Raw genomic sequence first — 13,591 nt, 5'->3', positions numbered from 1 at the left:
ATCTAGGCCAATACTTCTCATAGTTAGAAAAATAGAACAATTTACTCCTGTACAACAGAGGGATCAGAAAATGGCCAGTGCATGGAGTGCTTTCTTAAGAATCTGATTCTCCTCCGCACACATTTTGTTAATGGTAGGGGATGCTTCTGGACAAACCACTGAATCTATAAAAGAATTGGAGATGACAGTATTAAGAGCAGCAATAAAGCTGGGAAGAAAATGGGATTTCATTGTGAATACAAAATCATGGAAATATGCAAAATTTGCCATAAATTGGAGGTGTGTGCCAATATCGATTTTGTCTTTAAACAAATAAACAGATCACACCAATTACTTAAATTTGCTTTGTTGCCTAACTGGGAATACTGTAGTATTTATGTTGCCCCTGGAGAGGTATCTGGCCCCTAGTGTAAGCCTGTTTATAGATAGGCATTACACCAAGCAAAGCAAGTTACTTAGACATCAAGAGTTCCTCTCAGTGCATCTCCTAGCAGAGCTGTGTCTGTATTAGATGAGGAAAAAAAAACACTGTCAAAACTGCAAAACTGATGGCAACCCCCTCAAAAAAAAAAAAAAAAAAAACTCCTCAACCAATACAAATAGCTGTAATCCTATTCAGCAGAAAGAGTGCTTTTTCACACTGAGAGTTGTATTTTCTGTTTGTGAGTGCTGTGCTTTTCTGTGCATTTTCAGTGAGGTTTCTGTATTCTCATCAGTTAGCATAGTCTGGATAGAGGCCTGCTGTATCCAGGCCTGTTTATTTTGCTTGTTGAGTTTCTTGTGTTTCTGGCAGTCATCTTATGCTGGTAGGGGCTTATCTTCTCTGTTAGAGTAACAGGGTTGCCTGACCTTCTCTAGCATGAGTGATTGGTTGAAAGTGCAGGGGCTAGCAGGATTGGGTAGTAATTCGAGCTTCTAGATTCTTCCATCTTTTCTAGTATTTAAACCCTGTGTCTGCAGGGTGTTGCACTTGTTTGCTCATCATGCACTGCCGCTGTGCTGTTTTAACCCATTGCGAGGTATCTCGTTTGCATTTTTTCCGTTACCAGCACTTCTGTGTAACTGATGCCCTCCCTTGCAACTACTGTGTTGATTTTATCCAGCCCTACTCACAACTATAGGTACTCTATTCTGATAGTACCCACTCTACCATCCTTATAGTACCCACTCTACCATCCTTGACCTCTCTTCCACAGATTCTGACAACCATGGACGGACAATTTCCTGTGGTTTCTCCTGCTAGTCTGGTTGATATGGGCATCCTGAGATGGTGTAGCAACTACCTCATGTACACGGACAGCCCTCTTCTTCTACCACCTAGGAACACAATATGTGAGAGATGTAATTACATTAAGAACCTAGAATCCTCAACTGTCTCCATCACAAGCCAGTACATCTGGCACTGAGAAGTTGTCTGCACAAAAACCACACCTCTAACACCACTCATACCTGTACAGTACAATCCTACATATGTGAAGGTTCTCTACAAAAACATACCTAAACAAAAGAGACCTCTGAGGCAAAAGCACACATGCACATCACAACCCACTGCAACAAGCACCACACATAGTACACATGCCTGTGTCTCACAGCCTACAAGACCCAGCCACAAACCCAACATACTAGTCATAGGAGACTCTATTGTGAGCCACACATATATGCCCCTCACCAGGCTAGACAAGGGGAAAGTCATGGTAAGTTGCTTATCAGGTGCTAGAATCCACCATATCACTTGCACACTCAAGTCTCTTAACAACAGGTACTGCTATGACTCTGTCATAGTCCATGTTGGTGTGAATGACTTGAGATGTACCTCTCTGGACTATATGAAGAGAGACATGATTGAACTCGCTGAATGTGTCCCAGGCAGGTATGTCCCTAGCCTTAAGCAGCATCCTACTGTCACCCAGAATGATGCCTCAATAAAAACAGAAAATGATGACTTTAACAATTGTCTTAGTTTCTGGTGTCATTCCAAGGGGATCCAATACCTGACAGCCTGGGAGGACATGATTGACAGACCACAATGCTTTGCCAGAGATGGCCTTCATTTGTTTCCCCTGGGCTTCAGGCTTCTGGAAAAGGCTCTTGCCTCCCATATAGTACCTTTTTTAGGCAAAGTCATGAGGACAAAATTAACAACGTGAAAAATTCTTCTAAATGAAAATTAAAGGTCATGCTGCTAAACATTAGGAGTCTTAACATGAAACTGCACTCATTGCAAGCATTCCTCGCCCTGGAAGATATTTACATTTGTGCAGTCACTGAAACCAAATGGAAGGTTACAAAGCCAAAGGAGGTGGAGTTTTAATATTTATCAAATATCAAGGCTGGTCAAACACTATGATGCACAGGAAACACTCCAGGTGCAGTTAACTGTTGACAAAACGCCTATTCAAATCATAGCTAGCTACAGACCCCCCCAACCATGACTCAGGAAGCCCACTCCACCTATCTGGACTTGATCTATCATGATTCAACCCTCTACCCTGGTCCTGGGTGACTTATTCTAGTTCAAACACGAATACCCAGAGAGTCCTCAACTTCCCCAATGGCATTGGAGCAGCTGGTCAACACCCTCACAAGAGGTGAAAATATCCTGGACCTGGTACTAACCAACATGACTAGTCACTGTAGCACCCCTACAGTGTCATCATCCTTGGTAAGATCCGACCATAAAGCAATCACTTTCAAAGTCACTATCTCCTTTGAACCCCCCCCCCCTTGCCGGGGTGGAATAAAAAAATTTCCAAAGCTGACTACAACCTCCAGAGAGCAGGTATAAGCAGCTTCACAGCCACCAAGCACTAATGTCCAAACCTACACCAAAAAACTGTATGAGTACCTATATAGATGCATGCACTCAGCAGTACCCAACAGGACCAAATCATTTTCCTCGAAGAGTAAACCTGTCTGGTGGACAGCAGCAATAAACAGACTCAAAATAATTAAAGGAAAAATTGCTGTCCAGGACCAAGAAGGAGCAGATGCCAAGTTTGAAGCAAATCTCTCCTTTGAACAAGCAAATAAGTCACTGGTGAAATCCTCTAAGGCTAACTTTGAGTCTAAATTGGCCACATCCACCAAGGACAATCACAAAGCTTTCTTTGCATACATCCACAATCTCAAAGGTAACTCCCAAATCTGCTCTGAATTGGTGGTCAAGAATAACAAATACACAAATGCCATAGATATAACCAACCTGCTGGCAGACAAAGTTCAGTGAAAACTTCACTCCCTGTCCCACCATCAGTAAAGCAGGGCATCCCCAGCACCTGCCCCCCTCCCCTCATCACCAGGGAGCAGGTCATTAATGCCCTCTCAAAGGCAAAAAATACTGCCTCCATGGGACCTGGCTGTGTCCTACATGAACTCAGGCAAGAGCTGTCAGCACCACTAGGCACCGTATTCAACCAAAGCCTGTGCACTGGCTTTGTCCCAGCAGAATGGAGGACTGCCTCTGTCACCCTTCTACACAAAGGTGGAGCGTCCACTGACCCAGGCAGTTATAGGCCCATCAGCCTCACTAGCCTGATCTGCAAGGCCATGGAATGCATTATCATGGACCTTATTAACAAGGACATTGGCAACTTCCAAAACCTTGATCCCACACAGTTTGGTTTTGTCAAAGGGAGGTCATGCCTGCTAAACCTGGTCACCTTCTTCGACACAGTCACCAAAGCCATGGATGAGGGAAGACAGTGCACACTGCCTAGCTTGACCTAGCCAAAGCCTTCAACACTATTCCCCACTCGGGCATAATAGATAAACTCTACCAGTTAGGCATCAATCCATATGTTACCAGATGGGTAGCTAACTGTGGCTCACTGATAGAACCCATTCAGTCAAAATAGAAGAAGCCACCTCTAGTAGTAGACCTGCAACAAGCGGTGGACCCCAAGGATCAGTCTTGGGGCCTCTACTGTTTGGGATATAGTTTTCTGAGGTACAAGCCAAAACCAGTGATCTGTGGCTGACCAAGTTTGCAGATAACTGCAAGCTGGGCATTGTCATAAATTCCTCTAGTGATGTGAACACCCTCCAAGAGGGCCTTACTCAAACTAATGACTGGTGTCAGAAGCATGGCCTCAAACTGAATTCCAAGAAATGCATCATCATGCGGTTTTGGGAAAATTGCATCCCCACTAATTATCACATTGCATGCTTAGTATGTTGTTATTAATCAGTCATGAGGGACTTGGGCACCCATTTGATAGCAACCTGACTTTTGATCACCATGTTGCCTCTGTTGTACAGAAGGCTTTCTACATGGCCCACCTCATAAGTATAGGTATTTCATCCAAGAACAAGGAGGTCATAACATCTCAGAACTCCTCTCTTATCAAACCCATCATCATGTACAGTGCCCCCTTCAGCATGTACCTTGTCAAGCACATGCAGCAGTTGGAGAGACCACACAGGTTCCTGAAAAGGTAAATCCAGGGTCCTGAAACACCTATACTATACAGATAGGCTAAAAGCTCTGTCCCTTTACTCCATCTCATACAGACTGCTCAGAGGTGACCTGTGTCTGGCATACAAGACTGTCTCCAACTTAGCCTTGATGGAGTTGCTGCATATCCATAAGTCAAACTGCACGCACACAACCCACATGCAAGGCCTCAACCTGGTCTGTGATATTAATAGAATTTGTTGGTGGGATAGCTTTGTGTCCCACCGGCTCCCCCATCTGTGGAATAGACTCTCTCTCCATGTCAAGCAGAGTACCTCACTAGCCCTGTTTAAGAAGGAACTGGATGACTGGATGGGAAACAGAAAATATACCCCTGGGTTCTCACCTGTGTCCCTGCTGGACAGGTAAAACAGGTGCTGACTTTGTGGGAACAAGGGTGTAATTCTTGTCTAGGCTTATAAGGGCCTCTGGGCCAATAGCCTAGTATCATCCTATGAACCTATGAGTGTCTGGTTACAGATTCTTCAGTTGGCTAGAAAGGTTTTTCCTCTAGTGGGATGTTTACATGTATATATCAAATATCATCTGAAAATTTTAAGTCGAAGTAAAGCTGATAGATGATACTAATGTGACAAGAAGGATGCAGAACAAAATTCAGGGATCAGTACAATTCTCTGTCAAATGCCCAGTACACAGATATGTTTTCCATTATCTGCTTCATTTTATTCATGGTATGTTTAAGTGCTATGGCTAGTTCTAACCTATTTTTTGAGCTGTTGGCTTGCTTTGGAATGGATGCCATAACTTTTTAGATTGGCTTGTAACTGATAACTCAAAAGCCTTGAGTGATGTGGCTGGCAAGTTCCCACACTACTCATATACAGGGATTTTCTTACTGCACCCCCTTACTTAATGTCAATTTATAGGTTCATAAAATCTCAAAACAGGTTGTGTTCTTAAATAACTTGTCTGTTGCTTAAAAAATATTTAGTTAATTGTACAGTTACTACTAAAGAGGAGGCAACCAAAGGGTGGACTTGTCCATAGTGTGGTGGGGAGAATGCACAAACACCATATTGCCTTCATCTCACTCTAGTAGGTGCAAGAGATAGTACAAAATTCTGTATTTTTTCTTAGATGTCAGAATCCAGCTACAAATACAAATACTGACCAGGTACAATTTATAAGTACATACTGACCAATTGTGGGTCACTTAATGTGAGTGGACCAGCTGCAGTAGTAAAATAATGATGATGCTCATTTCTTAACAAGGTAGACCCACTGGATACACAGTCCCTCATCAGGGGTGATCTAGGAGCAATGTCTGGTTAAATGACTTGCTCAGGGTCACATAGTAGGCAAAGGAAGGCTGAGGGAATCAAACTCTGTACCACAGGAACTACATCTCAAAGCCTTAATCTTCTACACTCAATGCTGCACTCGGTGTAAACTTGTAAATATGTCCAAGGCAGATGTATGTAGCATGAGCGAGACTCATGCAGGTCTAGACATGTGAATAAACCAGATACAGGTAGGTAAATGTGAGTGGCCAGATCCTTGTTTGAGTTCCAGTAGGTGGGAAGGGAAATGAGTGGGTGGCTAAAGGCTGTCTAGTTTGTGTTAGTATGCACTCACAATTTGCCGTACAGCATTCATACAAAACAGTTATGGAGGGTCAAAATCTGTGTGTGTGTGTGTGTGTGTATATGTGTATAATATATACATATATATATATATATATATATATATATATATATATATATATAAACAAAAAAATCCTGCCTTAAAAGGGCCACCGTGCTGCAGCTGATCACATATATATATTATTTTTGTCTAGCTGATTCATATATTTGCTAGATTCTGTTACATTCATTTTTTACGAATGTAGAGGGTTTGAGAGCCTAATTAACGTTTTGTACACATTTCACATCTTAATAAATGTAAATGTTATCTAAGCATCATGCCTGAAAAGATGGACTTGCATTTTGTCTCCTATTTTCACTTCCCAGATCATGCCTGAAATTATATTTCTTCATAGTATATCATATACTTTAGCCTAAATGACAGCATAAATTCTATCAATTTTCAGGTGAATGTAGTAATCGAGAATGCCCATTTCTGCACATCGATCCAGCATCTAAAGTCAAGGACTGCCCATGGTATGACCGCGGCTTCTGTAGGCATGGTAAGTAATATCTGTTTGCAGCATAATGGCAAGTCCCTACTCAAATTAAAAGACCCAGTCATTTTTGCAGGCATCACTAGTCCCTGTCCATGGTATGACAGTGATCAATGAACAAAGCCCAGGTTGTTGCGTTATCCGTTATCACTTACCATAAGTGTGTGGCAGTTACCTTTTAATGCTACAGCAGGCTTTGAATACAAATGTCTGGTTCTGCCCATCATAGTTAATTACCTTGTTTTCCCAGATCAGTCGCATGCTTCTGTTTGCTATTTGATTGGCTCAACAAAAGAGAGCAAGTCTTCAGAGATAATAAAAATGTGAATGCCATGATGAAACAGAATAGAATTGTCAGAACTAATAGAAGTTAAAGGGGGAATCAGACCCACTCAGAAGCTGCCATATTTCATCTAATCTCCCTCTATAGGTTCATAGATGTATACTAGGCTAATGACCACTGGGGTCTTTATAAGCCTAGTCAAGCATTCCAATTGTATCCCACAAGTTTGTGTCTTAGAGACTATTTTAATAGTATATGTAAGCCTGGGCTTGATTTACTGGCTACCTTTGCCCATTAGAGATATAGGTGCTATACATGGGGTGTACTTCTGATTTCCCATCCATTGGCCCAGGTTTCTTTTAAGTGATGATAGGGATGAGCTCTGCTTCACATGGATTGGAAGCTTGTTCCAGAGAAACAGAATTTTTTGAGTCACAAGCCCCTTCCTCCAAAGTGTCCTCTTTATGTTGCAAGCAAAGTTTAAATCCCTAGAAGTAATTCTGAAGCTGTTCATTTATGGCTATGTAAAAGGACCATCAGAGAGGAATTCAAGGATGCCCTGCATGTCAGACATTGACTGCTTCTCAGCAGCCTATAGGAAGCAGAGTATATAGACGGAATCTTGAGGTGATCTGCATAGGGCATGCTCTTTAAGGCCTGTATTTTTTGAGGAACCTCTGGACATTTCAGTTGCTGTATTTTGCATGGTTGGGTACATACCAAAGGAAGAACTGTACTCAGTGAGGGGCTTGATGAGGGTCAGATACAGTGGAATGATGACTTCCTTATACTTAGATGCCATGCCCTTGCTTATAAGTTGAGCAAAATATGAAATGATTTTCCTACTATAATAGAAACATGTTGGTTCAAAGCCAGGTTAATATCTACATAAATACCCAAATCCCTGACTACTACACCTACTCTTAGGGGTGCATTATCAATGAGGTATTTTCTTGGCACTAAGATTTAAGCTGTGGCTTTGGCATTAGTCATGTGTCTGTGTTAGTCCTTCCTGTAGGATGTTACTGTCTTGGGGGATTCTATGACTGCTCCTAGTTTGCAGTCATCTGCGAACTTGGTCAGACACTAGTAGCATCAGTGCTAACTCAAATTAAAATACAGAGATGAAATAGCATGGTATAATCAACCAAATATCTAGATCTTATTTTCTAGTATTCTTCTCAGTTAAACAAGCACAAGTGGAGAAGCTGGGTCTTCTTCAATACATCTTCATTGTGCTCTCCAATAATGAGCACTTTTGTCAAAATAACTTCTTTAAACATTTTTAGCCTTAGCTATGGCTAAAATCTAGTAATTTATCATTTCTGGTACAGTTTTGCACCATTTGGTTGAACCCCTCATGAGGCAAGACACCAAATTCTGCTGACTCTGTATCATGAAACTCTGCGTCTCCAGTCTTCTCATGGTAGATTCAGGTCCAGTTATTATCTTCATCCTCTTCCACTTGTCCCGCTCCTTTGTTCGCTTCCCCATTCTTTTGCCGTCCTTCCTTGATGTAACCGCAGATGAAATTGATCCATAAGTTCTTGTTCCTTCTTCTAGCTTGACTGCCAGGGCACTTGGCCTAAGTTCTGACCCTGCCTGTCCCCTGTTTCATTCTTGTGTTGGTGTTTTTCACCTTTTCTGACCTCACATCTGATGTCTTCTTTTATGTGATCACTACTCTGTCTCTGTCTATCCCTTCTCTATCATTCTTGAACAACCTGCATCCAGGAGCCACAATGTTCTACAACATTTATTACTGGCCTATGCTTCTCCTGGAAGGTCCCCAGCTTTCTCCCCAGTGTCCTTGCTTTGCAAAGTGCTACTTATCTACTTCTGCTTCTTGCCACCTTGTTTTTATCTCTGCTGCATTCTGCATCTGTTTTTATCTTCTAATGCCTGACTACTCATGCACTCCTTTTGTTTCTGTGACAACCCTTTCATCTCCATTAAAAGGTATGATTACAGCAATGTACCTCTGCAGCCCAGTACAAAGCACCACTGTCCCTTCTGGGCTAAGATGCAGCCCACTGCTTACATGCAGTTGGTCTGTCTGCCAGTTTTCCCCAATTCTCATAATCCAAACCTTTCACCATTGGTTGGAGCTACAACCATGCATCATAATTTGTAATCCTTCCTTCCTTTCTTTGGGAATGTTAGTTGGTGATGCATGTAACCTCTCTGGAAAGACTTCCTTCAACCCCACCTCCTGTGATGTCTCTGCCACCAACCTTTTCCTTATTGCTACTACTTCAGCTGTGTCCTCTGGCAGATCATTGGTGTGCCAGAAAATGCATTTAAGCCCTCCCTTTGGAGATCCTCTCTGCAATCTCCTCTTTCTTATTGAGTTGAAGCCACAAACTTGCTTCATAGAAATCTGGTCTCTTTTAGCTGAGAGATCAATACCCTCCCTTTTCTTTTGCCATCCACTTTCCCTCTTTACCCCCCTATCCACAAATATTATGATGTATTAAGGAAGACTGGAAGAGTTTCAGGTCATCTGGATATATTCCGTCTCTAGTGGGCACTCATTGCCACTGGGTCAAGCCCCATTTCTCCAACATAAACTGTTTTGGATACATCTAAAGCTGGAAAAGTTTAATATTGATCAGCCAACTTCTTTAAAAAAGGTGATCGGAGTCTTTGATGTTTTAGGAAATAATTTATTCACTGGTTTTGTGGGAGAGAACTTTTCAACTTAAATTATTATATATGGTCTCATATCAGATTGATATGGTGCATCAGGCTATTTCTATGCTGGAGGATGCTTGAATGGATGATGAGGAAAAATAGATTAATGTCTTAAAACTGCACCCAAGTTCCATTTTTATGTCTACAGATGTGTTTATCAGACAGTGTATTGTGCCCTTTAATTCTGCAACTTTTGGAACTTTAGCCTAGGGGCCAGGTCTGTCTCAAAGGAGAAGACCCTATATGTACCAAACAGCAAAGTCCCTGTTTTCTAAAGCCAGACTTTTTATTACAGAGATGTTGAATAGGGAGGTCATGGAGACGGGTCTTTTCTCCCTTTGTGTGGGCTAGTCATTGTTCAGTTTTTCTGCCTGGTGCCAAAAAGAAGGCCCCGGTGAATTTTATTCTAAAGTCTCAGCAGGCATGTATGCCCAGTTTCAGACTTGATACCCGTTAGCCATTAGTTTCTTTCCTTGTTGGATTAGAAGGTCAATATGAATTTAAGGGATTCCTACCGCCATGCTGTGGTGGTTCAAGTAGCAGAGATCAAATTCAAAAGTCAATATGCATCTCTTCCAGTTTTCATTTCACCCCTTTGATTTGACTACTGACCAGACTGTGCCCATCAAAAGGTTAGCTCCTGTAGTAGCTGCCCTCAGGTTGGGATACATTGCTGGATAATTACCATAATCCTACTTTGCCATGGGAACAATAGTGCAGTGATATCCACATGGTCTTTCCTTTTTTGTACTACCTCAAACTGATCATCACTAAAAAGAAATCATACTCGTCTCCTTTCCAGCAGAAAGCTTTCCTGGGCTCTCTGATGGTGCTTTTAAAGAAAGTCTGTTTCTCATATCAGGCAGGTTTCAAAAGATCATGAATCCTGTTTTGGTGGGCAGCTTCTCCTCCACTTTGACAAGGAGTTTCATGTTGATCTTAAGCTACAGGCCAATTGACTTTCTGTTTTTTTTTTTTTTGTGCTAGCCAGGCTTCATCTGAGAATATATTATACCATTTGAGAGGTCTTCATGATTATTCAGAAGGGTGTTTGGAAATTATTATTCCTTTGACTCCCTGATTAGTCAGAAAACTAACCTAGTGGATCCAAACCACACACAACAATGTGCATGAGCCATATGCAAGGCCTCCACACACTCTGGCCCCTAGAATGTGTGCACCAGAACTGATGTGGAGTACAACTAGAGTATGAGGGTCCAGGGAGCCTGGATCCCCCTCACTTTCCCAAACCACATCACTGTGAATAAGATACTAACTGTAATCCTGGCTGTGATAGCTTCCAGGATAGCAGTCAAACAGACTGATTTGATTATACAGCATGTGTGTAGTACATAAACAAGCAGGGAAGCACTCATTTATAATGTCACTATAATAAAAGCCATTGCTCTGTCCCTCAATATTTTCTGTAAGCTGTTTTCCTTCCAGAAATCAAGAGCTTTTTGTCAGATCTGAATTTTTTCTGGGTTATGAGTGGAAACTGAATGGTAGTGTTTATTCAGCTAACATTAATATGTGGCATTCTGAAAAGGAATTTATTTTTGTCCCAGCACAATACATAATTTTAGACTTTTTTGATCCAAGTGTTGGAAGTTGATTTGTTTCCCTTGTTCTACAAGTTCATAAAGTGATGCAGAGAAATCAAACTGATATTCTGTTGGCCCTTTGCTGCCGTGGTTTTCCTTGCTGTTAGAGAATCTAGTCTGGCACTTTCATTTGTCCCTCAGAGAGAAATCAGGGCAGGATCCTATGCCACAGCCTGTATACTGTGGATGCTTAAAATGTGTGTGAATTCTTATGTTTTACACCAAAATACAGACTTATTTTCTGCTAAGGAGATTCGTATCATTTCTGAAGCTAGAAGGCCCACCCCTAGGAATCCTGAACTTGGAGAAGCTCTCTCATTTTCTGTCATGTAAAATGATTTTCTTGGTAGATGCTACTTCTAGATGGAGGGTGCCTGAGTTCCTTGAAAATGAGGAGCTCTACTGCTTTATTTATTTTTATTTTATTTTATTCAAATGCTTAAGCACTTTAAAAATTAAAAAGTAAATAGATTAGTGTGGTGTGTGGCAGAAAGTATAACATAAATATTGTGAAATGAATAAATAGTAAAGGCTTTTGGTGTCTCTTGGTCTTCCTTTATAATGAGCTGGTTTGTTCTTCATCCATTTCTAGTGTTATCCTGCTTGTCTGTCTCTTGATAAATGATCTCGGTTAACAACAGGTTTCTGGTTAATCATTTCTTTAAGGTAGACGAGTGCTGCAATTTTTAATAACAAATTAAATACCAGAAATCTGAATTTAAGCAGAGAGAGACAGAAGGATAACACTAGAAACAGAGGAAGAACAAGCAATGAGCTTATTATAAAGGAAGACCACGAGACTCTGAAAGCCTTTACCACATCCACTTTGGTCTTTTTATCCTTGGTCCTCTGTCCTGCATAGAAGTCAAAACTGGTACCAGGATGGATCCACAACCAAACTGGGAGGCACTCTGTCCTAAGAAATTAATACATATCTATCTGTTATACTTCTGTCTTTGTGAATTATTTCACTCAGGCAATACCTGCAAATGGTCAGTTTTTATTAGTCTATTACCCCAGTAAACAAATGCAAAATAAAAATAATATTTTTTTCTTATATTAATGAAACATTACATTTTGGATATAAAAAGTCTGCACTAAAAATGAAGGTGGGTTTAGAGTTGTTCAACTAAAACAAGGGGTATAGCTGATTCAGAGGACTATGAAAAGGCAGGGAAAAGACAAACTGAAAGATATTTCCAGGCAAATTTTCAGAACATTCAGATGCCTCTAATTTGTTGACTTAAGAGACAAAGCTGCAGAGTAGGGAACTGCAATCTGTTTTTAAAAAGCAGGAATTGCATCTTGTAGAGCCTAATGCATAAATAAAAGAATCTCTCAGTCCAGATTTTAAAGAAAGTTAAGTATAGTCACATTTTTCAATTGAAGTTTAAACATGCAGATCCCTAGATTGTAGAAGATTATTTCTAAACAGGTGTTTAGGACCCTATCATAATGAAAATGTGTTTCCTATTTTGTTCATAGTTACAGCCTTTCTGGAAAGATAAAACTACTTTATTTCACTCATTACCCAGTTCATTTAGCAGCCAAGTGAAGTCACTTTGCAAATGCATAAAGTCACATGTCTTAGACATCCTGGCCATCAACCATATAGCAGATATTCACATATTTTGCCAGTAAACTTGGTCAGGTATTGTAGTAATCTAGGCAAGATACCACCAGAGCATAAATAGCCACTAATAAAGATTTCAGGGTCAGATCTGGGTTGTTTTCCTAAGTCAAAAACATTGTCTTCTCATCATCAGACACCTGGTCTTTAATGTGAGTTCCTTTCCAGGAAGCACTCCCAGATCATACACCCTTTTTAACAAGTGTATTGAATTATCATTTAAGACACTTTTGTATAAAAGAAAACAAACCGTGTTAACTTGTTCACAGTTGCATACATTATATATCACATACATTGTTTTATACAATTATCAATCCAACATTACATGAATTGCTCAATTCCTGCCTTTCCTTAAACTTCACTCCATACCTCTCAAGTGTACCTCATTACGAGGAACGTACCTCATTTGGGGTCTTAAAAAGTTCATGTTCCTCAAAGTTCCACATTGAAAGACTGTCACTCATTCAGTGTTAGGAATTTTTTAAGTGAAATCCATGGTAAATAGAAATGAATCATATTAGTTCATTAAAAGATCTTTATAAATAAAACCAGCATATTTTAACCTTCCTATGGCCTACCAAATTGAAGTTGTTAGTAAGCCATTAGTATGTGTTCCGCATTTTGGCCATTTGTTCCATATTATGAGGGCAAGTGTTCCTCATTTTGGAGATGGAAGGTTGTGAGCTATGCTTCCCCCCTCCAGTTCATTATTCTGCATATATTGTTCCCCAAATTTCCATTTTTTTCTCTTTCCTAAAAGTCCTACTTACAGTTCTTTCATCTCTGT

General features: G+C 40.7%; 1 protein-coding gene across 2 annotated transcripts in view; it reads left to right on the top strand.

The window, feature by feature from the left end:
* The window catches only part of CPSF4L (cleavage and polyadenylation specific factor 4 like), a 498,262-nt gene that overhangs the window by 179,809 nt on the left and 304,862 nt on the right, over nucleotides 1-13,591 (top strand). The window contains exon 4 of one of the 2 annotated variants that reach the window (XM_044085125.1): nucleotides 6,504-6,599. The exons of the other annotated variant lie outside the window; for it this stretch is intronic. Coding sequence (XP_043941060.1) covers nucleotides 6,504-6,599 — 96 coding nt within the window. The remainder of the gene's footprint in view (nucleotides 1-6,503; nucleotides 6,600-13,591) is intronic. 2 annotated transcript variants of the gene reach the window in all.

The sequence above is a fragment of the Protopterus annectens genome, chromosome 10.part0 (assembly GCF_019279795.1).
Source record: "Protopterus annectens isolate FY-2018-M chromosome 10.part0, PAN1.0, whole genome shotgun sequence".
Classification (NCBI taxonomy): Eukaryota; Metazoa; Chordata; order Ceratodontiformes; family Protopteridae; genus Protopterus; species Protopterus annectens.
The sequence above is the reverse complement of the archived record's forward strand: the minus strand, read 5'-3'. Positions and strand labels throughout refer to the sequence as shown.